The sequence below is a fragment of the Aquarana catesbeiana genome, linkage group LG01 (genome assembly GCF_042186555.1).
Source record: "Aquarana catesbeiana isolate 2022-GZ linkage group LG01, ASM4218655v1, whole genome shotgun sequence".
NCBI lineage: Eukaryota > Metazoa > Chordata > Amphibia > Anura > Ranidae > Aquarana > Aquarana catesbeiana.
The window spans coordinates 780,916,798-780,941,960 of NC_133324.1; the positions used below are offsets into that span (position 1 = coordinate 780,916,798).

General features: G+C 42.8%; 1 protein-coding gene across 11 annotated transcripts in view; it reads left to right on the plus strand.

Moving 5' to 3' along the window:
- The window catches only part of WDR17 (WD repeat domain 17), a 187,724-nt gene that overhangs the window by 111,997 nt on the left and 50,564 nt on the right, over positions 1-25,163 (plus strand). For all 11 annotated transcript variants that reach the window (XR_012236779.1, XM_073606568.1, XM_073606651.1 and 8 more), the window contains 7 exons: positions 8,743-8,945; positions 13,595-13,744; positions 17,047-17,177; positions 17,646-17,771; positions 18,892-19,047; positions 21,108-21,172; positions 22,223-22,355. Coding sequence is in view for 10 of the 11 variants with exons in the window: in XM_073606568.1 (XP_073462669.1) it covers positions 8,743-8,945; positions 13,595-13,744; positions 17,047-17,177; positions 17,646-17,771; positions 18,892-19,047; positions 21,108-21,172; positions 22,223-22,355 (964 nt within the window). In the remaining variant the exon portion in view is untranslated. The remainder of the gene's footprint in view (positions 1-8,742; positions 8,946-13,594; positions 13,745-17,046; positions 17,178-17,645; positions 17,772-18,891; positions 19,048-21,107; positions 21,173-22,222; positions 22,356-25,163) is intronic.

Sequence of the window (25,163 nt, forward strand, 5' to 3'; positions counted from 1 at the left end):
TGATAGAGAGGACGGAAGAACACTTGAGGAGCATGCAGGATACTGCCGCTGACCCGCTGTGAGACAGGTAAGTGTCGGGCGATGCACACTGGCAGCATTTGATGGGGCACAGTAGCGGCAATTGATGGGCACACTGGCAGCATTAAACGGGGCATAGTAGTGGCAATTGATGGACACACTGGCAGCAATTGATGGGCACACTCGCAGCAATTGATGGGCACACTCGCAGCAATTGATGGGCATAGTGGCAGCAATTGACGGGCACAGTGGCTGCGTTTAATGGGCACAGTGGCTGCATTTGATGGGCACAGTGGCGGCAATTTATGGCTACAGTGGCTGCGTTTGATGGCACAATGGCTGCGTTTGATGGGCACAGTGGCTGCGTTTGATGGGCACAATGGCTGCGTTTGATGGGCACAGTGGCTGCGTTTGATGGCACAATGGCTGCACTTGATGGGCACAGTGGCTGCGTTTTGGCACACTGGCAGCATTAGATGGGGCATAGTAGTGGCAATTGATGGGCACACTGGCAGCAATTGATGGGCACACTCGCAGAAATTGATGGGCACACTGGCAGCAATTGATGGGCATACTGGCAGCATTCGACAGGCACAGTGGCTGCGTTTAATGGGCACAGTGGCTGCATTTGATGGGCACAGTGGCGGAAGTTTATGGATACAGTGGCTGCGTTTGATGCCACAATGGCTGCGTTTGATGGGCACAGTGGCTGCGCTTGATGGGCACAGTGGCTGCGTTTGATGGGCACAATGGCTGCGTTTGGGCACAGTGGCAACAATTTATGGGTACAATGGCTGTGTTTGGCACAGTGGCTGCGCTTGGTGAGCACAGTGGCTGCGCTTAATGAGTACAGTGGCTGCGCTTGATGGGCACAGTGGAGGCAATTGATGGGCACAGTAGCTGCGTTTGATGGGCACAGTGGCTGCACTTGATGGGCACAGTGGTTGCGCTTGATGGGCACAGTGGCTGCGTTTGATGGGCACAGTGGTGGAAATTTATGGGTACAGTGGCTGCGTTTGGCACAGTGGCTGCGCTTGGTGGGCACAGTAGTTGCGTTTGATGGGCACAGTAGCTGCGTTTGATGGGTACAGTGGCGGCAATTTGCGGGTACAGTGGCGGCAATTGATGGGCACAGTAGCTGCTTTTGATGGGCACAGTGGCTGCACTTGATGGGCACAATGGCTGCGCTTGATGGGTACAGTGGCTGCGTTTTATGGGCACAGTGGTGGAAATTTATGGGTACAGTGGCTGCGTTTGGCACAGTGGCTGCGCTTGGTGGGCACAGTAGTTGCGTTTGATGGGCACAGTGGCTGCATTTGATGGGTACAGTGGCGGCAATTTGCGGGTACAGTGGTAGCAATTGATGGGTACAGTGGCTGCGTTTGATGGGCACAGTGGCTGCACTTGATGGGCACAGTGGCTGCGCTTGATGGGCACAGTGGCTGCGTTTAATGGGCACAGTGGTGGAAATTTATGGGTACAGTGGCTGCGTTTGGCACAGTGGCTGCGCTTGGTGGGCACAGTAGTTGCGTTTGATGGGCACAGTAGCTGCGTTTGATGGGTACAGTGGCGGCAATTTGCGGGTACAGTGGTGGCAATTTATGGGTACAGTGGCTGCGTTTGATGGCACAGTGGCTGCGTTTGATGGCACAGTGGCTGCGCTTGATGGTCACAGTGGCAGCAATTGATGGGCACAGTAGCTGCGTTTGATGGGCACTGTAGCTCCGTTTGATGGGCACAGTGGCTGCAATTGATGGTTTTTTTTTTTCAATTTTGAGCACCGCCACTGGTGTCTATGTGTATATATGTATAATGTGTGTGTGTGTCTATGTGTATGTATACTGTATGTTTCATTTGTGCCTACTGCCGCTAAACAGAAGTCAATCTAACAATCCTATGCCCGTGAAAAATCCACTTGTTGCCATTCGGAGGTGGCTGAATGGTGAACTGCTGAGCCCGGCCTCAGATCAGGCAGCAGGGCAGGTCTGGGTGTGTGCCTGTGCGGTGATACGGCACACATCAAGCATGGCTTTTATTCACATGCCCCACTGCCAGATCTGAGACCAACCACAGCAGTTCACTATTTCGCTGGTTCTAAGACTCACTTGCGCAGTTCAGAGCCTGCAACAAGTGGATTTTTTTTCTAATTTAAAGGCCTTTTCCTGCCAGCTGCCTGCCACACCAAGCACTAAGATACAAAGGTGTGTGTAAGGGGACACTGATAGAGGGTGACACACGGGGGGGGGGTTCTGCCATAAGGTAGGACTCTGCCGACTGTGATGTATAGGGAGAATGTTGGGACTTTGGTGTAAGGGAGGACCCTGATGTGAGTGTGGCACTCATCCCGACTGCAATAAGGTGCTCCATCAATGCTGAAATCAATGCAAACTCATTAAAGAGGAGTCCCGCCCCCACCCCGTAAAAACATTCAAACTCAGCAGCTACAAATACTGTAGCTGCTGACTTTTAATATTAGGACACTTATCTGTCCAGGGATCCCGCAATATCGACACCTCAGTTGATTTTCGGATTGGCTCTCGGGTTTTGCCACCATCATTCATGGTAAGGGAGACCGGACGGTTCACTACTGCACATGTGCGAAGCGCGTTGCACTTTCTGAATGCCCCAGTGGAGGAAGGAGGAGGGGGGCCGAACTTCAGAGGGGGCAGCGCAGTCTCCAAGGAGTGGGGAAGGGTACCTGTCAAAAACAGGTACCTGTTCCCCCCTCCCCCCTGAAAGGTGCCAAATGAGCCTAAAGAGGAAGGGGTGTTTTTTACAGATGATAGGGTGGGTCTTAAACAGGAAGGGGTGTGGCCTCGGCAGCAAGGGGTGGGTCGTATTTAAATTAGAGGGGGTGCATGAGTTTAGTCAGGCCTAGGGCAGCACAAAACCTAAATACACCACTGGCCCAGGGGCCCCATGAGTTGTCAGTCCGCCCCTGTTGCATAATGACATTAGGGGCACTCTAGACACAGCTGTGATTGTGCCCACTGACAGCATTTTGTGGAATTAGCTGCCTTTTTTGTAGGCACAGTTTTAATTCTGTAAACGCATCTGTGTCTATGATCTCATTTATGGCAACAAACACAAGAAAGTTGAGGAAGATTTACCCTCCTTCATGACCAGGTAATTTTTTGTAATGCAACACTACATTATTTTAACTGACAATTGTGCGGTCGTGCGACGCTGTACCCAAATAAAATTTATGTCCCTTTTTCCCACATATAGAGCTTTTTTTTGGTGCTATTTGATCATCACTGCGTTTTTTATTTTTTGCACTATAAACAAAACAAGACCAACAGTTTGAAAAAAAAAAAAAAAAAAACACAATATGGTGTACTTTAAACAATTCTAATAAAAAAATCAATCAAATTTCTTCATAGATTTGGGCCAGTGTGTATTCTGCTACATATTTTTGGTAAAAAATCCCAATAAGCGTATATTGATTGGTTTGCACAAAAGTTATAGCGTCTACAAACTATGGGATATATACTGGAAGTTTTATTTTTTGATACTAGTAATGGTGGTGATCAGTTACTTATAGCGGGTCTGTGATATTGCGGGGGACAATTGGACACCAACTGACACTTTTGACATTTTGTGGGAACCAGTGACACTAATACTGTGATCAGTGCTAAAAAATATGCACTGTCACTGTACTAATGACACTGGCTGGGAAGGGGTTAAACATCTAGGGAGATCAAAGAGTTAAATGTGTGCCTAATGAGTGTTTTTGTGTACTATGTGAGGTGCTTTTACTAAGGGATGTGATGGATTGTATTACTTGATTTGCAGAGAAAGAAAATCCATGACATCCCTGCTGTCGGGACGGAGCTCTGCCTTGTTTGCATAGGCAGAGCTCAGTCCAGCCTCTTTTCCCGACGATCAGCGGGTGCTGACGGACATCCATTTGCCGGTGTTCTGCCGAGAAAGTTCCCCTTGGCGGATAAGCACCCCCCTCTACTGCGCAGGCGCTGTGCCTGTGCAGTAGGATCCGGTGGAGATAGCCGAAGCCGAATAGTTGGAAATCAGCTGTACACGGCGCCTGTAAGAGGGCCCCTTGCCATGCTTCGGGCACAGCCTCGCTTCGCTCGGCACTTTTTTATTCTCCCTCTAGGTCCACTTGGATGGTGGGGCTTGAACCTGGACCTAGGGAGCAGGCGCCGTGTACAGCTGATTGAAGATTTTCAGCTTCGGCTATCTTTGGCGGCTCCTAGTAGTTCGTACTGCGCAAGGGCTGCGCCTGCGCAGTACAGGGGGGTCCTTATCCGCCGGGGGAACTTTCTCGGCAAGACACACGGCACCCGCTGATCGGCTTCTGCTGTGACTAATCACAGCAGAAGCGGAGCGCCACCTAGGCGGCAATGAAGAATCAAATAAACGTGATTCTGCACAGAACGGCCGCCCTGTAGCAGTAGAACTGTTTTGTGGTGGTTGGAAAGTGCATATATTATTTACGGGTTTGTTTATTTCTTTTTTTTTTAAGTTTTAAAATGTTTATTCGAAAAATATAACAGTTGTACAAAAAATGAATAAAGCCCACATGAGGAGCTAGTACAATATGAGGGGAATCTCCATCATATACAAAAAAGGTACAAAACAAATAAAACAAGGGAATGAACAAGGTTTAATAGGTAGAACATTCCTAAATGACTCTGCAAGCGGTCACCCCCGTTTGCACCACACACCCCAAATGGGAGCCTGCTGTGCTAGGGGCAAACGGGTGCACGACCAGGCATTTCGGGGGGGGGGGGGGGACTAGGCCGCTCCCCTGAACGTGATACAAGAAAAGCACAATGGGAGTCACGTTAATTAGGTATATATGGTATTGACCGTAGAAACCTATGGTGTTCAAGTGGAGATCATCGGGGAGGGTACAAGCGGAGTTCCCTCTTTGCTCAAATGATTTTGACACATGACAGATGAGCCATTCCGGAGTTTAAGCAAACTCCACAATGCGTAGTGGGCTGGTTCAGCTTAAGTTTGATCATAGGGTAGAAAAGGAGGAGGAAGTGGGGAGAGGAAGAGAACGGGGAGAAGAGAGAGTGTGGAGAGAGAGGAATGGTAAAAAAGAAAAGAAGGGGGGGGGGGTAAGGAACCCTCGCAAAGGAAAAAGGACATGGGCCATCAGCATGTCTTGCTCAGGCTTAAGAGGGCTTCTGTTCCTCAGAGTAGTAGAGAGATTCCTATATATTTAGCCCAGGGTTCCCAAGTAAGTCTAAATTTCTCTGATGTGTCATGTATGGCATTGGAAATTTTTTCCTGAGACATGATCCAGGAAATTTTTTGTTTCATTAGGTGAAAGAAGACCGACGGGGATTTCCATGCCTGGGCTATTGAAATCTTAGTCCCCAGGAGATTAAAGTGGATTAAGGATTGGGTCAGTTTGGGTACATCAGGAAATTGGTTGTTAAGGAGAGCTATTGTGGGATCCTATTTCACCGCGTATCCAGTGGATTTGCGTAAGACATAAAAGATTTTGTTCAATTACCCTCTAATTCTGGGGCATTTCCAAAAGACATGGAGGAGTGAGCCTATGTGGCCACATCTTCTAAAGCAATGTGGGGAAGACTGAAGGTAAAATTTCGTGAGGCGTGTGGGTACTAGATACCAGCGAGAAATGACTTTGAGGTCCACTTCCACAAGGGAACTATTGAGGATACCCCTGTAGGAGCGGGCAAAATTAGTGTGCCATTTGTCCAGGTCCCACTTAAACTGGAGATCTCGCTCCCAATTCAGCTTGTAGGTCGCTTTCTACGAGGGTTCGGCTAAGGCTGAGTAGATCAAATTCCCCCTCTTACGCTCACGGCTGAGGTACCGAGAGCAGGTTCTCAGAATTTTTCCACACCTGGCGCAAGAAATGTAATAGTTGATTGTATCGGAACGTTTCCGAAGGTGGCATATCTAGTTTAGAAATGCAATAGCTAAGAGAGATAGGGCCGTTACCGTTGAAGTATTGCCCTATTCTGTAGAGGCCCTTGTCAAGCCACCACCTAAGGCCTCATGCACACGAGATGCTGTTAAACTCGTGTTCAGAGGCAGTTGGACACTTTTTTCAACTGCCCCTGAACCCATGCAATGTTATCCTATGTGTCTGTGTACACAGTCTCGTTTTTTGGCGTTTTTAGGCTGTTGCATTTAACCTCGTTTTTCCAGAAGCAAAAAAATGGGTTTAGATGCAAAAGTTTTCCACGTTTCAGACGCTAAACGCGGCTAAACGCGGGTACCGCGTTTAGCCGCGTTTGCGTTTATAAGTGTTTTTTACAAACAGACTTTGGGGCCCCATATCTCGGGGCCACTTAGTGCTAGGAACCCCAAATTTGGTATGCAAACATAGTGGAACTAGCACTATAACATATCCAATGGGGTTCCTAGCACCAAGTGGCCCCAAGATATGGGGCCCCAAAGGCGGGTCACAAAATGTCATTCTCTGCTGCAGAAAAGTGCTTGACATTTTGCGACCTGAATTTGGGGCCCCATATCTCGGGGCCACTTGGTGCTAGGAACCCCAAATTTGGAGTGCTAGCACAGTTGGACTAGCACTATAACATATCCAATAGGGTTCCTAGCACTAAGTACCCCCGACATATGGGGCCCCAAATTCGGGCCACAAAATGCCATTCTCTGCTGCAGAAGTGCTTGACATTTTGCGACCCGACTTTGGGGCCCCATATCTCGGTGCCACTTAGTGCTAGGAACCCCAAATTTGGATATGTTGTAGTGCTAGGTCCACTGTGTTTGCATACCAAATTTGGGGTTCCAGGTGGCCCCGAGATATGGGGCCCCAAAATGTCATTCTCTGCTCTGCAGATGCTTCTAGACGCAAACGCGGCTAAACGCGGCATGCAAACTCGGCAAAACGGGCGTTTCTAAACGCCGGTTTCAGCTTTTAAAAACCTGTGTTCAGCAGAGTTTGCACCGGCGTCTCCTGTGCATGAGGCCTAAATGCCTTGATGTTGAGACCCGGGGGAAGCAGGGGGTAGTGAAAAATATGCGAGAGCAGATGCCAGGCCGATGTGAGGGAGTGTCGTTTGTGTAGAGAGTCACATAGGGTCATGGAATGTGAGAGTGTGGGGGAAAGAATTGGGGGTCGATCTTTCTGTGGGCTCCAAACTAGGAAATCTAGAGTATGGTTGGGGATCGCCTGTCTTTCTATGTCTACCCAGTCTGGTTTCGGTCCTTTGGAATAAATGACAGAGAATTGGCATAATTGGGCAGCCTGATAGTACCACCAAAGATTAGGTAGTCCTAGTCCCCCTTTTTTCCTGGATCTAAAGAGCACCGTCTTGGATAGGCGATGTCCCTTACTGCCCCAGATGAAGCGTATAATCGCTGACTGCAGTTTATCTAGTAGACGCTTTGTTATGGGTATGGGGAGGGAGCAGAAGAGGTACAAAATTCTGGGCAGCAAGGTCATCTTGACTGCATTCACTCTCCCCAGCCAGGAGGTTTGTTTATTTCATGCTTAGTTTTACCATATGGGATGTGAAAGAAAAAAGTTTTTAAAGCAGAGTTCCATCCATAAAATGTACTTTACATAAATCCACAGCATTCTCCTTCAGCAAAAACATTTGGAAAATGTTTTTTATTTTTTTTACTCACTCCTTCAGCACTGTTGCTATGGGGTCCCTTCTATTCTGCCACTTCCTCTCCATGGAGATTAACATAATTTCCCTCGGCGCCTGTGCTCGCCTGTGCTCCTGAGAGAGGAGATGTGTGTCATCCTTTCCCAGGGGTCAGTGGGCAGTGCTGAGGGCTAGCATTTCTTTAGAAACTAAAGATGACGCCGTGAAACCAAAAGAACGGGGCGGGCACTTTCCTTTGCCGACTGTTGCCGACTGTTGTTACGGCAACAAGATAATAATCCTTTCCCTGCACCCTGTGTAAATGGCGCACGCACGAGTACGGGAGGTGCATGCTGAATAGCCAGCATCACCATATCCAGGAAGGAACGCCAGTGGGCCTGCAGAGCACAAATAAAAAGTAAGAACAGGAATTAAGCGGTGATTTCAGTAATAACATTGATTATAAGTGTTTAAATATTTTAATAGAACAGAATATTTAAAAAAAAAAAAAAATCTGGGTGGAACTCCGCTTTAGGTGCTTAGTTTTACAGTGGACAGTGTTTAGGACAATGCTACCAAATGTCATCATATCTCCTGCTTCTTCATAATTATGGGTTGGAGAAAAAAATGGTTTTACACAAACTCATATATCAAAATTTGAAGTCACATGTTCATTATTTCTAGCCTACTCATATTAATCTGAATGATGCTGAAGTTTATAAACTTACTTTGTGAAGAAGCTCCTCACACATTTACTTAATTTAATTCTGTGACATTCACTATGTTCTGTGAGTAGGCACTGCTGTGTCACAGAACTCACATAGCCTGCCTTCTGAACAGAGGCGCTGAGCGGAGGAGTTTCAGGAGCTGGAGTCAGTACAGGAATCACTGCTTGTAAGCTGCAAGGTACCATGGGATGTGTAGTCCTTAGAAATGGAAAGTATACATCAGATGAGAAACTGCAAAGCATGCAGGAAGTTGTGGAAAGAGATGATCAGCAGACAGGCAGAACTCACAACATGAAAGGGGTCAGGAGTAAGCTTATATTGGATTGTCAAAGATAACTATGTGTATTGATATTGCAATGCTGATGTTATAAAATGAATTTGCATGCTGTGACCACAGAAATCCTTTAATGAAAATGCACTTTTGTTTTTAGAACTGTGAGGATCTGGGACTACACACAAGATGCTTGCATAAATGTTCTAAGTGGTCACACAGCACCGGTCCGAGGATTAATGTGGAATACAGAGATCCCGTACCTTTTAATATCTGGCAGTTGGGATTATACAATTCGAGTCTGGGATACAAGGGATGGGACATGTCTGGATACTGTATATGACCACGGGGCAGATGTATATGGTAGGTTTTTTTTTACACCACAATTTCTGGGCATTTGTAATTTTAGTTCTACATCCAGTTTTATTCTTTCTTACAACTGATTTTCTTAAACAGTATGTAGTTTGTCAAATACATCACACATCTGGGGTGTATTTTCAAAGATTCAACATAACATTTGCTTAAAGCGGATCTTCAGTCATAATTTCATCTTTCCATCTGTTAAATCTTCTGCCCTAGATGTTTTAACTTTGGATAGTAAATACCTTATACAGCCCACTTCCTTCTTCTTGTCTGGTAAAAAGTCTAGGCTTATGACATCATGCACCGCTCTCTCTCTCACTCTGGCGAGAGTTTGCCAGAAAGAGAGGGGGATGTGTCATAAGAGAGCCAATGAGAGCTGCAGGGCTGCAGAGCTTGAGGTGTGCCTCTGTGTGTCTGTGTAAATCCAGGAAGTGAACAGGCAGCAGCTTTAGCTGCCCACAGTTAAAATGGTTGCAGCCAGACTTAGTGGAGGGAGATTTCTGCAGTACATTTGGCAAGTACAGAATCACAGTATATATAAAATAATATGCAAAGTGGTTGGAGGGAAGCTTCAGTATGGCAAAGATGTTTTTATTACAAATTATGTAAGCAGACTACAGTTCATATTTAACCACTTGCCGACCAGCCACCGTCATATGGCGGCAGGTCGGCTCTCCTGTGCAAACCGCCGTAGGTGTACGTTGGTATTTTCATAGGAGATAGCAGGCGCACCCGTGATCGCAGTGTACAGAGGCAGAACTGGGAACTGCCTATGTAAACAAGGCGATTCCCCGTTCTGCCAGATGACATGTCAGAAATCTTCTGTTCCCAGTGATTGGGAACAGCGATCTCTGTCATGTCCCTGGCAGCCCATCCCCCTACAGTTAGAACATACCCAAGGAACACACTTAACTTAACCACTTGATTTCCCCCTTGTGTTAACCTCTTCCCTGCCAGTGTCATTTTTACAGGACATTGATGAGTGCATTTTAATAGCACTGATCAATGTAACAATGTCACTGGTCCCCAAAAAGTGTTATTTGGGGTCAGATTTGTCCGCCGCAGAGTTGCAGTCCCGATAAAAATTGCAGATTGCCACCATAACCAGTAAAAACAATGAAAAAAAATAAAAGTCCCTAAATCTATCCCATAGTTTGTAGATGAGATAACTTTTGCGCAAAACCAATAAATATAACCAAAAAATATTGCGATTTTTTTTTTTACCAAAAATATGCAGAAGAATTTATATCAGCCTAAACTGATGAATAAATTACAAGAGAATAAGAAAACACTGCGCTCTAATAGCAAAAATAAAATATATGTGAGCCAGCAGCTGCATACATTGTGACAAACAATAACTGGTAAATGGGAAAAAAATGCAGCGCTAAGAAGTAATAGGAAGTTAGGGTGTAGTGAAACAATTAAGTAAGAGATGCTGTACTGAACAGTAAAGCATATGTGCAAAAACCATAAGTGAAATGAAATGAACAAACACAGTATAAAGTGTCCACATATGGTAAATGGATGATTCCAAACTCAAATTATTAAGAGGAACTGGTATGGACCAAAAAATGATGTGAAACTAGAAAATAAAGTCAATGGTGCACGGTGTGGATCTGTGACTGAGTCAACAACGGGGTACAGAACTTCCGTAGCTGTAAACCAACATCTCGATATGGGGCATCAGAATGAAAACATCAGGAAGTAAGATAAGATGGGTACTCTTACCAGATGACGTGGACTCCACTGTCATATGACATGGAGTCAATGGTGCATGGAGCCAAACCTAGGCTGGAAAACGATATCCGGAACGGTGGAACCTCTGTCTCCCTTCTTGACTTCTCTGGTGGGGTGAAGAAACATCAGGAAGGGCCGCCAACTGGATATCAGCCAATAGACCTCAAGGATGTGTTCCAAGGAGAAGCCGGGGACAGATTTGATCCAGACCCCGTGATGGAAGTAGGGCTACTGGAAGGCAGTTTCTTGCATCGGGATGCAAATAAAAAATAAAAAGCTTCTGCATAGTGCAGGTAAACCAGGGATTTTTATTTCTAAAAATACCATACAAAAAATGGATAAAAGTGATCACAATTAAAATAAAATCTAAGCAGCGTAAGGAAGGGGAGATCGCCCGACGCGTTTCGACCAAGGGGGTCTTCAACAGGGGCATGAGATGAATAAATTAGTTTTTTATATATTTTTTGAGGGTATGTATTATAGCAGAAAGTAAATTGTCGGTCTTTTTTTGTTTATAGCGCAAAAAATAAAAACCGCAGGAGTGATCAAATACCACCAAAAGAAAGTTCTATTTGTTGGAAAAAAAGGACGTCAATTTTGTTTGGGTACAGCATCGCATGACCGCGCAATTGTCAGTTAAAGCGACACAGTGTCGTATTGCAAAAAATGGCCTGACCATTAATGGAGCAAATCCATCCGGGGCTGAAGTAGTTAAAGGATCACTAAAGTTAATTTTTTTTTTTAAAAATAACAAACATGTTATACTTACCTCCACTGTGCAGCTCAATTTGCACAGAGTGGCCCCGAACCTGGTCTTTTGGGGTCCCTCGACAGCTGTCTCGGCTCCCCCCCGCGCAAGGACTCAACACTTTCATGCAAGCTCTCTCGCATGGTGTTGAGTGCTTGCGGGCGCGCTCCCGTGATACAGCCAGCGGCCATAGCCGCTCACTGTATCTCTCGGCCCCGTCCCCCAGTGCGCCACGTCATTGGATGTGATTGACAGCAGCGCGAGCCAATGGCTGCGCTGCTTTCAATCCATCCACTGTAACCAATCAACGGCCAAGCTGAGCTGTGAAGAGGTTGACGGGGGCGAGCGTGGGACCTTCGAAGGGTCAGGTAAGTAAAACAGGGGGGGCTGGGGGGGCCGGTATTGTCAGATGTTTTTTCAAATTAATGCATAGAATGCATTAAGGTGAAAAAACTTTTACCTTTTACAACCCCTTTAATATTCACCATTTTTTTTTAACCAAGGTTCCATTTTCCACATTTCCTCTATTTATCACAGTGGTTTTCTACTGGAAAGCTGCTGCAAATATGACTCAAAATGTTGCTGGACATATGGCTGAGTCTTCTTGATTTATTGCAAAAGAGCTATAACACAGAGACAGGATATTGCATCATAACCATGTGGTTCCAAAGAGAGAACAATGTAAGCACATGTCTAATGCCCCGTACACACGGTCGGATTTTCCGATGGAAAATGTCCGATCGGAGCGTGTTGTTGGAAATTCCGACCGTGTGTGGGCTCCATCAGACATTTTCCATCGGATTTTCCGACACACAAAGTTGGAGAGCAGGAGATAAAATTTTCCGACAACAAAATCCGTTGTCGGAAATTCCGATCGTGTGTACAAAAATCCGACGGACAAAGTGCCACGCATGCTCAGAATAAATAAAGAGATGAAAGCTATTGGCCACTGCCCTGTTTATAGTTCCGACATACGTGTTTTACGTCACCGCGTTTAGAACGATCGGATTTTCCGACAACTTTGTGTGACCGTGTGTATGCAAGACAAGTTTGAGCCAACATCCGTCGGAAAAAATCCATGGATTTTGTTGTCGGAATGTCCGAACAAAGTCCGACCGTGTGTACGCCCTATAAGAGGGGATTTCCCTCACACTGGAAAGATATCTTCCTATTTTTTTTGTTGAGTTTACAGGATAGAAAGTGAAAGGAAGTCTCCCTAATGAGACACAGATGGTGAAAAAAACTAACAGATGTTTTAACCCTCCTCTAAACTATCCAAAATATTTAAAAAGTTTTAGCTTTAGATATACTTTAAATAGACCACCTATAATACTGAAGGTCTTTCTTGTGTAATCCGGAGTGTTCCAAGGTTAGCTAGAAGAATATTAACCTCAGTGTGGTTTAATGTGCTTTGAGCAGCTCCAAAATGAATCTCCCTGGTTTCTGTCAGTATAAGGAAATGTGTTTCTACCTTCTATTTTGTACAAGAACCCCAGTTTTTACTTTAACAGGATATTCTCCTGCATCACAACATGATGGCAAAAGAAGCCAAAGCCTTGCTAAAAAAAAAAAATATTGGCATTTCAACTATTGACAGATGTTTGAATGTCAAAAAGGCTGACAAACTTATTTCTTAAGACTGAAATTGTGACCTTGTTATTTGGTTATGACCAATAGCTGATAAGTATTATGCCCTGTACACACGATAGGATTTTCCGAAAACAAAATCCTGGATTGTTTTCCGACGGATGTTGGCTCAAACTTGCCTTGCATGCACACGGTCACACAAATGTTGTTGGAAATTCCAAACGCTCTTCTGCTTGATTCTGAGCATGCGTGGAATTTTGTGCGTCGGAATTGTGTACACAGTATCGGAATTTCCGACAACGGATTTTGTTGTCGGAAAATTTGAGATCCAGATCTCAAATTTTGTTTGTTGAAAATTCAGACGGAAAATGTCCGATGGAGCCTACACAGGATCGGAATTTCTGACAACAAGCTCCTATCCAACATTTGTTGTCGGAAAATCCTATCGTGTGTACAGGGCATAAGAGAACAAGCGCAAGGTCAAAGTGTTGTCTACAGTCTTAAATCATGTATTGCACTTTAGATAAACTAGTGTCTATAAACTTCAGCTACTAATCCATGATACATTGCTTTTCAGGCTTAACCTGCCATCCTAATCGACCATTCACTATGGCATCTTGCTCCCGGGACTCCACGGTACGCCTCTGGTCGCTAACACCATTGATTTCACCTTTACAAATAAATATTCTGGCAGATCGTCCTTGGGAAGAAATTATTGGTAACACTGGTATGTTTATAAATTTTTATTACTAGATATTGCATGGCACAAAAATGCAAACAAAAACACCCATCATTTGTATATTTTTCTATGTAATTCTATTTTAAAAAGATTTGCAATGTATCCATTTATGGTTAGATAGCAAGGGAAAAGTGGAACAATGATAACTATTTTTATTTAGGGCTGCGGAAATTAACGATTAATTCCTCAATTAATCGTTAATTTTTTTTGATCACTCAAAATTTTTTTGATCGGTAGGCTGCCTGCCCTAGGGCCGCTTTGGGCCAAGCTCAGTGTTCTGTCTATCACACAAGCTGATCTAGGAGGAGGGCGGGACTTTTTTTACAGCGCGGCCAAAGTTTTCACACTCAGCTCCCAGACACACAGCGGGAGATGCCCGCAGACTGTGTAATCCAGGCACAGGCACTGACTACAGTGAGGCTGCGATTATGGGCACGGTGAGACTGCATTATGGGCACGGTGAGGCTGCCATTATAGGCACGGCGAGGCTGCAATTATGGGCACAGTGAGACAGCATTATGGGCACGGCGAGGCTGCGATTATAGGCACGGCGAGGCTGCGATTATGGGCACGGTGAGGCTGCGATTATGGGCACGGTGAGGGTGCGATTATGGGCACGGTGAGGCTGCGATTATGGGCACGGTGAGGCTGCGATTATGGGCACAGTAAGTCTGAGATTATGGGCACGGTGAGACTGCATTATGGGCATGGTAAGGCTGCGATTATGGGCACGGTGAGGCTGCGATTATGGGCACGGTGAGGCTGCGATTATGGGCACGGTGAGGCTGCGATTATGGGCACAGTAAGTCTGAGATTATGGGCACGGTGAGACTGCATTATGGGCATGGTAAGGCTGCGATTATGGGCACGGTGATGCTGCGATTATGGGCATGGTAAGGCTGCGATTATGGGCACGGTGATGCTGCGATTATGGGCATGGTAAGGCTGAGATTATGGGCACGGTGAGGCTGAGTTTATGACGTGTGACGTCCTAGCCATGCCCCAGCTTCGGCCGTTGCCATAACAACGGTGCTAAATCAGCTAAAAGTAGTTGGATCTGTATGTGCGTTATAATTAATCGAAATTAGTCGATTAATCGATCTTTTTTTTAATCGATTAATCGAACACGAAAATTTTAATCAGTAACAGCCCTATTATATTTATTTTCTTATTCAGACCCTTTGGCCTATTGCACACGATACTCTTGTTTGAACATCTATTTTTTCAGCCGTTTTTTTTTTTTTTTTATGTATTTGCGTGCAAACGTATTCTCGCGTTCACGATGTTATAGAAATTTGCGCAAAATGTGCACAAAGCTGCAGTGTGCTAGAGGCCTTAAACAGGTCCTATTGATATATCAAAATTAGTTATTGCTTGAAAATACAACTGCGATCTCTCAAAAAAGGGTGTTTTGTCAATAAAACACTGCAAAATACAGTTACCTGTAGTGCCCAATGGACAATCATCTTATAACTAACACAAATGAAATAAAATGACATCCGATTGGTTGATATGGGGTACTGTACTTTGAACATCCTCAATCCTCTCTTCCGTACCTTACTGAACTGGCCTAAATGATTTCATCATACTATTATTCATATAAGCAAATGCTCTGCTTCAATTAGTGGCAGTAATTGTCAGACTTTGAGTACCGAAAGGAGAAGTACCTGTAGTCAAACATCTTTTCCAAAGCTCTGACTTCTCTCTTCTATAGTTGATAGAGCTTTGGCATGGCTGCAGTGCACACATAACAAAACTAACTTGCATTATTAATTTACAATTTTTTTTAGTGTATGAAATGTAAGCAGTACAGTCAGTTAGACAATTTCTGTTGTCATATTATATTCCTACTGTATATCCAGTTGCTCTATCGATCTATAAATTGTCCCTTTTAAAACCTCACAGCTAACAAACGTCATAAAAGGATCATGTTCACTAACTCATAGGATAAAAGCTGCTAAACTCAAGTTGATTGAAATTTTAAAGTCAGTATGAACTATGCATAGTCAAAGTGTGAAGTCCAAACTATAAAAAGCATGAAGTGAGAAGTTTCAGAGAACTGAGATAATCACCCTAAAGCTTGGTGTGAGGTAGCCTTATAAATAGCCCCCTAGCTTCTCAACGAGGAGGAGGTCTGGGTGGAATAAATTTAAGGCTCACAGTTTCGGAATTTTCATTTTACCAAGCCAAACTTTTCTTTCATAGGTGCGTCATGTTTATTTGGATTCTTAAAGGTTGGTGGTTTTAAGCCCTACCAGTCCAGGGCTTCTCTCTTATTGGCGGCTGCAGCTTGTTTAATATTGCAGAGTTTAAAATACTTCTAGAGAAGAGGACAAATGTTCTGCAATATTGTTCATAGTTCCATCAAGTTGAAACCTTCCTCTGGATGAGATGATGATCCTAGTTATGTAAGTTCAGGCATCAGTGTGTACTGGAAAAGCCCTTGAATTGGGAGGCAATTGCCCTTTTAAAGAGACCAGCTTTTCTCCTATTGTTCCACCGTTCTCATGATATGATGGGATAAGTACTTGTGCTAATCCACTGTCTTGATGATGATGAGACATATGCTGTTATTGGCCAGACTTTGTAGTGATGTCTGAAGGTACTTGTTTCTTTGGACAGTGGTCAGTACCACAACACTTGTGGAAAAGGAGGCTGCCTGTAGATCTATCTTTATCCCACCTCTTGTGTTGCCTTTCTGTTGAGTCTTCTAGTGTCTAGCTAGATCATGCAAGGTGGGAATTTAACAGAAAACCATTTAGCTAAGTGCGTCATTTAGTCTGGAGGAGGGAGGATATAATGGGAGTGCAGGGCATCATGGACTCATTCCTTGATCACACCATGGTCATCACAGTTTAATGATGCACAGAGCACTGCAGAAGTCATTATGTTAGCACCTTTCTCTGCATCGAGTACTTTCAGGAGGGCCTTAAGGAGAGGAGGTTGGTCGATTTGGGAGCAGGATCAGAGCCCAGAGTTGGAACTTAAGAAGGGCCTTACAACAAACACGATTGCACATTGTTGCTATATGTTTTGCTGATCTTAGGCATATTTTGGTACTACTGGAAGGGCTACTATAAAGCCTTTTATTTATTTTGGGTCTCAAGCTTCCATATCCTATCTTTTGCTGTCTATAATTCAGTAATGATGTTGGATTATGATGGATGGAATTGAAACAGGATAAGAAAATAAATTAAGTTTTGCTTTGTCATATTTTTGATTCACTGAGGATTTGCTTTTCTTGGTCTGTTTGGTATTTAATTTCTTTGTGTCGTTTTTTCCCTATGTAGATCGCGCCATGGAGCCTGGCGCTCCACCGTTACTGTGTGGAAAAGTGTCCCGTGATATTAAACAAGAAGTAGACAAACTGACTGGCAACCTCAGGGGGAAGAAATTAAGATGGTTTTCAGAATGTCTCTCTGTAAGTGACAAGAAAATTGTACAGCATTACAGTAATTTGAGAACAGTATTGTCAGTGCTGCCTGTCTGTATAGGTAATAGAAAATAGCAAAATAGGAAAGGATAATGGCAGAGTATATAACCATGTCAGTTACCTTGCCTCAAATAAAAAAAAAAAAATATATATATATATATATATAGTATATATATACTATATATATATATATATATATATATATATATATATATATATAAAATATGTATATTTAACGTATATCGATTATTATGTTGTTATATTGCTGAATTTGGTGTGTTGCCTATGGTCCATGGTCCATTAAATGAAAGACAACTGTTGTTTGTACATAATTGGACAGTTTTACCTAATGTATGAATTGGAAAGAAAGGCATTTCTCTGCACACAGAACAGACTTCTAAATTATCTTTAGTGAATTTTCCCCATACCTGACATATTCTGTCTTCTGTCTCTTAGCCTCCAGGAGGCAGTAAAAATTTATGGGACTTAGTAGCAGTGTTAAAAGGTCAAGATGACAGTCTTCTCCCACAGAACTACTGCAAAGGGATTATGCATATGAAGCATCTTGTCAGATTTAAGACAGTAAGTACTATAATAAATGTTATTTATTCTGCAGTCAGTGGATGATTTTCAGTTCATTGTGTTAACATAGTATACCTTACCACATTGTTACCTAACCATTGGTGTAAAAGATCTGTATGAATATAGGAGAAAAATGGAGACAATGCCACAAGCAACCTATTAAATTCTGCTATGGGCATTTTGATGCTACCGACAGCATGCCTATATTTTTAATCGCAATAATTAGTTTCCTTAAAGTTCAATGTGTATACATTCATATATTGCAACACTGGCAACTAGAAGAGAATGAAGAAGAATTTTATGCACGATTGTTACGGAACATTTTTACAAAGGATGTTTTTGTTGCACTCTCCAGTTTCAGTTTTCATTACATTTAAGTGTCAGTAGGAGAAAAACCCTTGGCCGCTGTGACACGGAGGTGGGCATTTTACTTGTTCCGTGGGGGGGGGGACATTTTACATTTTCCAATGTTCTAAAGGTGAACTTATCCTTTAGGAATTTATACCAGTGAATTTGTTCTGCCAGTAAATGAAGGTAAAATTGTTTGCAAATACATGATGAGATCTGTGATATATTCAGTGTAACTGTATGAAGAAAACACAGAGATGATTTTAATGGCACAGATCTTATTTGGCATTTTGTGTGCACTTTCACAAGCCAAAAATCCAGTTGTCGTACTCCGGGCTTTAATAACAGAGGTTTAAATGGGTGCATAGAAGAGGCTTTTATGGCTAACAGCAGTAATTGAAAACTCTTTATTATACCTTCTATTGGGCAGGGATTTCACTTTACTTTTATACATTTACGGTGGCCAACAAACTTGCTTGCAACGTGCAAAATCTGGTGCAACTCTGCATAGAAACAAATGAGCGTACAGGTGATTTTTTTTGAGGGGGGGCGTTTGTCAAAGCTTAATTGAACAAGCTGAAGTTAGATGCTGATTGGCTACCATTCACAGCTGCACCAGATTTTGCACTCTCCAGTTTTAGTAAATCAACCCCACACTGTATTTGGCATTGGATTTAGATGAACGTTAACTATACAGTATAACATAAACAAATACAAAACAAATATCATTGATTGTTCATAAATATTGAACATACATATGTATCCCTGACAGTCTAAAGCCCAGGAGCTAACAACAGTGAAGATGTCCAAGTTCGGTGGTGGCATTGGTGCTCCAAGCAAAGAAGAGAGGCTAAAAGAAGCTGCAGAGATCCATTTGAGACTCGGACAGATCCAAAGATATTGTGAACTGTTAGTGGAACTTGGAGAGGTACAGAATACAATTTCAACTCTGAAGCCACTAAAGTGAAATTAAAATCAACACATATTTTTCCTCTGTGGGTAGCTCTATTAAAACAATTGCTGGCTTCATTTGCCAAAAGGTTAAAATCACAGAAATTTTAAAGCTGAAATCCAGGCTATTGCCTAAATTAGAGAATCATGTTTACACTTACTTGATTCTTGATATCCTATGTGTATTACTTTCAAATCTGTGCTGCAATCCAGCATAAAATACTTCCTGAACTTTGCCTCTGTGCAGAAGACTGGTCACTTCTATTCTCCTTCGTTGTGCAGGATGACTGGTCTTGTATCCACCCTCCCCTAGTTTTCTGCAGGTAGCCTGTAGTGGGAGGACCTGCTGGGTCTCACCAAGGTCTCACCCGGCTCAGATTTTGGCTGACTTCACAAGACTCAGCCAGAATTTGAGTTGTATATGGCCAACATTAGGCTTCACATTGGAAAAAGGAGAGCATGACTGGAAACAACTGATGGGGCAGATTATGAAGGTACCTCTATTTTTACATGCTGGGGATCACTTAGGGCAACACAGAAAGTTCTTCCTATAGACACATTTATAAATAAGAACCGATATGCGGATAAACAGAATATCTGATCCACAGACCCTTTTGTATTTATAAACCTTCCTTGTGTCACAAGACTGAAGGTAGAATGATTGTCTGTTGTATGGAAAAGTACAAGCCCATCACTAACCCTGCGTATATTATGCAGCCACATAGCATAGGTGAATTATATGGGCCATAAGAGAAATTAAAGAAAATGCACTGTGCTACTGCTCATAGTGCCAACCGCTAAATGACTATTGTTAACCATTTAAAATTTGTATAATTTTTCTCTGCACAACCGCTATCTTGTCCTACTCCATAATAGCAAGTACTATTTTTTTAATACAAAAATGCAATGTACCCAAAATAGTACAACAAATGTATATAAAAATACAAAATGTATTATGGGAATGCACATAAAAAACATATTCATTTTATCACAATACCAAATGGTTTCACCAATGTACATACAACGTGTCAGCGTAGTCAATAACATATTATTCATTGATAGAAGCTGTGATCTTTATGCATTTCGCGAGACAGCAGCCACTTCATCAGGACACAGTTACAGTTGATTTATGTGTACATCTGTGGAAAGACCCTGTCAATATACAGACAGATTTGTTAAAAAAAGGAAAAATGCAACCAAACCATATTAGAGGGTACCCTAATATAAGTGGATAAAATCCAATGTCAAACACCGGATTTACTCAAATGGAAGTTAGTAACGTACAAAAGAAAACCACATGGTAGAGGTCAACCAAGATGGCAGGTGAGTCTTAATGCTGTGCTACTAATTATCCTTTTTCACAGTTTATCACAGCTTTATTATATTCTCATATACTGGTCAAGGCTAAGCCAGACATGGACAGGTTAATCCATCTATGGGCAGGCTGGTTGTACTGAAGTCGATCCATCGATCAACTTCAGTACAACCAGCCTGTCCGTTTTTTCGCGCCTGATCACTGCCAGGAGATAATGCTGCCAACAGTGATCATTGCATTCTTCCAGTGTAGAAGGCTCCCCATCTGCAGAACACAATATGGGTTTATGGTAAAAAAATTGTGGTCTGCCTTAGTTGATGTGTATGGTCTGCCTTAGTTGACCACAATTTCTTTCACAGTGTGGCTGAAGAGTGATATGTGTAGAGTATGTAAATGTGTGTGTGCGTGGTGGTGCAATATAGAAAAAAGTGCACGTAAGGATTATGAAAAATCTGACTACTTAATGAAAAGCATCAAAAAGCACCAAAAGACAGGTCCATGATAGATGTGAAAGGCCGACTTAGGTTAGGTTAGGATAGGTTAGATTAGCACAATGTCTTTTTGTCAGTTGATCTGTTGTGTTTATTTGTGTTCTCTAGGAAGGGAGTACATAGCTTTCATTGGATTCTTAAAGGAGTCCATGATTTAAAAAAGGTTAAGAACCACTGTTGCAAGAATGCAAATTTATACTGTTTGTATCAATTATTGTATTTCATTTCTAGTGGGATAAAGCGCTATCAGTGGCTCCTGGTGTTTCTATGAAATACTGGAAAAACTTAATGCAAAGGTGAGTGAACAGTTTCAGAACCTTTGTTGTGATCTTTGAGAATCTTAGAGCATAAATTAATTTATATTGCAAGTGACTAGAGAGGTGAGTGAAAGATTATTTTAATACTCCTTTAATGCTTGTTAAAAAAAAAAAAATTGTAAGTAGAGTAGTTTAATAAGCATAGTCTGAGAACAAGGTGCACTTTAAGGTACAGTATTCAATTTGTATAAGATCTGTATTAGATGCTTAATATCTCCTATGATGGAGCATTGCCATCAAAGAAAATGGCATTTAGTAGGAAAATAGGCTAATATTGCTTGACTTACTTTTTGAAAATGATAGTTTCCTGGCTGTGCTGCATGTTTGTTCAGGGTTAGAGACTCAGAAAGCATTAAGGCCGGAAACAACTAGGTAAATAGTATTTTCAGAAGGTGATCAACAGTGGCAGTGGTTATATTTCAGTTCTAGCTTCCTTTAAAAAAAAAAAAAGCTATCAATAGTAACATGAATCTAAAACGTATGTTCTGCATTGTCTCAGCATGCTCTACAACGCGGTAATCTTGCCTAGTGTAACAGATTCACCTTATTGCAACATTCCCATGTATTATGTGACTTAAATGAGGAGTATGGCCAAAGCTCTTTTGGTCAAACCTCAACATGAGTGCATGTTGTTCTGCACTCATATGATTCACATTCAGCCAACAGTTGGCTTTAGTCCAGGCAATAATGTCGGGATCTGCCCAGATGCCAGATTGACAGCTGGCTCAGCCTCTCAGAGTGCAGCGAGAGACTGAGCCAGTTGCTCCCATCCCCTCCACAGCCCAGCGCTCCACTGAGTGCTGGAGTGGCAGAGCACAGAGCCCAAAGCTGACAGTCACCACTTTGTGCTTAGACCAGACCCAATAACGGAGCATTCAGCGGTCTTTGTTCTCTCAGTTCTCAGTGTAAAGCTGGCGGGGGACAGCTACAGCACCAGATCAATGCTCCATCTAAAGTTTATTTTTTTCTTTCTTTACTTCTCTTTTAAATATATCAGAATTCTCTATATTATTTGTGATTGTTTTTTAGAAGAGCAAGTCAGCTCATTGAAGAGGAAAATGATGATGTCATTCCCTACTGCATAGCTACCGGGGATGTGAAAAGATTGGTACATTTCTTTACCTCCAGAGGACAACTTAAAGAGGCTTTACTGGTGGCACAGGTATGACTGTCGTCTGTTCATGATGGATCTTGTTTTAGAAACCAATAAGTCATGAAGTTTGTTTCCTGCCATAAATGTTTATCGTTATAAGGTATCCTCTGTAGTGACAGGTCCACATGTTGTAACATTCTAGATAAGATGACTTATGATGTAAAAAGGTTCTAAGGAAACCCTTGTAATATATCACTGGGAACAATATAGAAGATGAATTCCCTTCTCTTAATCTTAACATTTTCCATCTTTTTTCTTGTTTCCAACTAAGGAGGCCCCTTTCACACCAGCGGACTGATCAGGCCCGCTGTCCGTTTTTTTGGCAAACCCGATTCGACTCATTGCCAGCGGATGTCAGTGGACATCCGCTGGCATCCGATGCAGGCCGGTCTGCTAAAAACAGATGGATGGAAATACATTCCCCATCCATCTAACAGATCGAATGACAGTGGACAGGCAGTCGATTTCTATCCGACGGTCCCATATGGAACAGTGGGATGTATAAGTGTCCGCACGGTCTCAAAGGGGCCTTAATTACCAGAATAATAAAAAAAAATAGTTAGATACCGGAGAGATTAAAAAAAAAGGTTTATGTCATTAACCTCACTAAATACATTACATAGACATTATGATGAAGGTGAAGGTAGAAATCTGTTCATATCCAGTTAAAGTGTATTAATAATCAAACCCTTTTTTTTAATTGTGGAAAAACCCCTGTCATGTTATTTTTTGTTGTTTGGGGACATTTCCCTTTGCTTCTTGTCTCAGAGATGCAACAGGACCTTGGATTAAATCTCCCAAAGTCAGAGGAATTCTCCTCTTAGACAGCTGTCCCCAGAGCATTTTGGTAGGTTCCCCGTTACCTCTTGCTCTGGGGTCAGTGCTGAAATTATAGATTTCCCCTCACTTTCTGTCTTTGTGACAGTGGTTACCAGTGCAAATTGAAGGGTGAACTTTCCCAATGAGGGATCACCAACCTGACAGGTGGTGTAACCCTTCCCAAATATTTCCAAAACTAGAGATATGCTTTAATCACTCTTCCCCAATGTACAATATGTATGTCACTGATATAGTATACATCTTTGGCTTAGGTGGTACAAGCTAGCAGGATTTAGGAGCTAATACTCAACTCTCAGCTACTGATAGCACTGCTAAAAGAAGAATGAATACTTCAACAAACTGGATGTGCTTCAGCTGCTGAGTGCTCCAGGGCCATTTTGAAGAAAGCAGTGTGTTCTGACTTAGAAATTCACAAAGGGCCCACTTTAATACCATTTTTAATTTAATAATTGATTTTACAATAACATTTGATAGTACATGTGGTACCCGGACACTGAAGGTGAGTTTGGGAAACACTACATTTATATTCTTCTTTGATGGAAACTATAATGGAAATCTTGGTACTAAAACTTTTAGTATAAAAATCAAGGTATGTCTTTTAAACATTGGACTGATGTGGTGTGGTGTGCAGTCTGTGACCACATACCTACATGAGCTGCTATTGGTAGAAAAATTGGTATTGTCAGCTAAAACATTGCAGTTATAGTCAGTGCTAATTGCACATTTATACAGAATACCAGGGGTCTTCATTAAGCTCTAACATCACTACACTTAGAGGATACTAAATTGACCTCTAAAGAAATAGTATCAGCAGTGATAATATTACTTAAGAAGACACTTTACCATATTTTAATCTAATCATAGTTCTGTTTGATTGCTGGTCAGTTGAGTCACATGCTGGCTTTTTGAAACTCCTAAGCTGGGTATATACCTATTGGATCTTCAAATGAACATTTGTACAAATATTTGCATGAACATTTGCATATAAATTCTCAGTGCTTTCAACAGTTTGAGAAATACCGTACCAAAGTAGTTTTAATTTCATATGTTGTAAAAGTGATTGTTAAGCCACTATATACAATTTATACAGTCATCTCTGTTTAATTATGTAAGGTGCCCCAGTGTCTGTGCTTTGTAAATATAAGCTGCTATATGCCTGATTTCTGAGCACCGATCGGCGCTCATGTGACTGGCCGGCTCTCTTCTCTCTTGGCTTGACAGCTGCAGTGGGCAGGGCCAAGAAAACCCCACTGACGGAGGGGAGGATGATAGGAGAAGAGAGGCGGTTGGTCACATGAGGTATATAGCAGCTTACTTTTACAAAGCACAGACACTGGGGCACCTTACATTAATAAACAGAGAGTATAGTGTAAAAATGAACAGTAATTTCAGCAGCAGAAGGGTAGGGGCAGGCACGGACACAGAGCTGACATGCAGTGAGGGGGGAGAAGAGCACAGAGGAGGACAGGAGAGCTGCGGCTGACGGAGGCACGTAAACTGACCATTGTGTCAGGGATCAGCAGCCATGATAAACCATGATCAGTTTAAAGGGGGAGGGCAGAAACTGTCAGGATCAGCCAGGTTTTTTAGGTGATACAGGGGGCCAAATTACACAGCACAAGCACTGTGTTGTATAACATGCGTTAAATGTAAGGATTCATTTATTTTTGGGGGGGGGGAAACAAACACTTTAACATTTAATGTTGGAGTGAATGGACTTTACTGAATGAAAACCACATAAGCTGATTATACAAGGTCCCCAACCTCTCCATTACCAAGGACCAGTCTCAGCAACCAAAACCTCTCCACGGACCGAGGAAGGGGGCTGAAGTGGTGGGAGGTTGGGTTGGGGGGGAGCTGGGATGTTGTGTATGTGCTGCCTGACACCTCTGGTGGGGCTAGGGGGCTGGGGTGGTGTGTGTGCGCTGCCTGTCACTTTGGGGAGGGGGGTGTTGGTGCAGCCTGTCACCTCCTGGT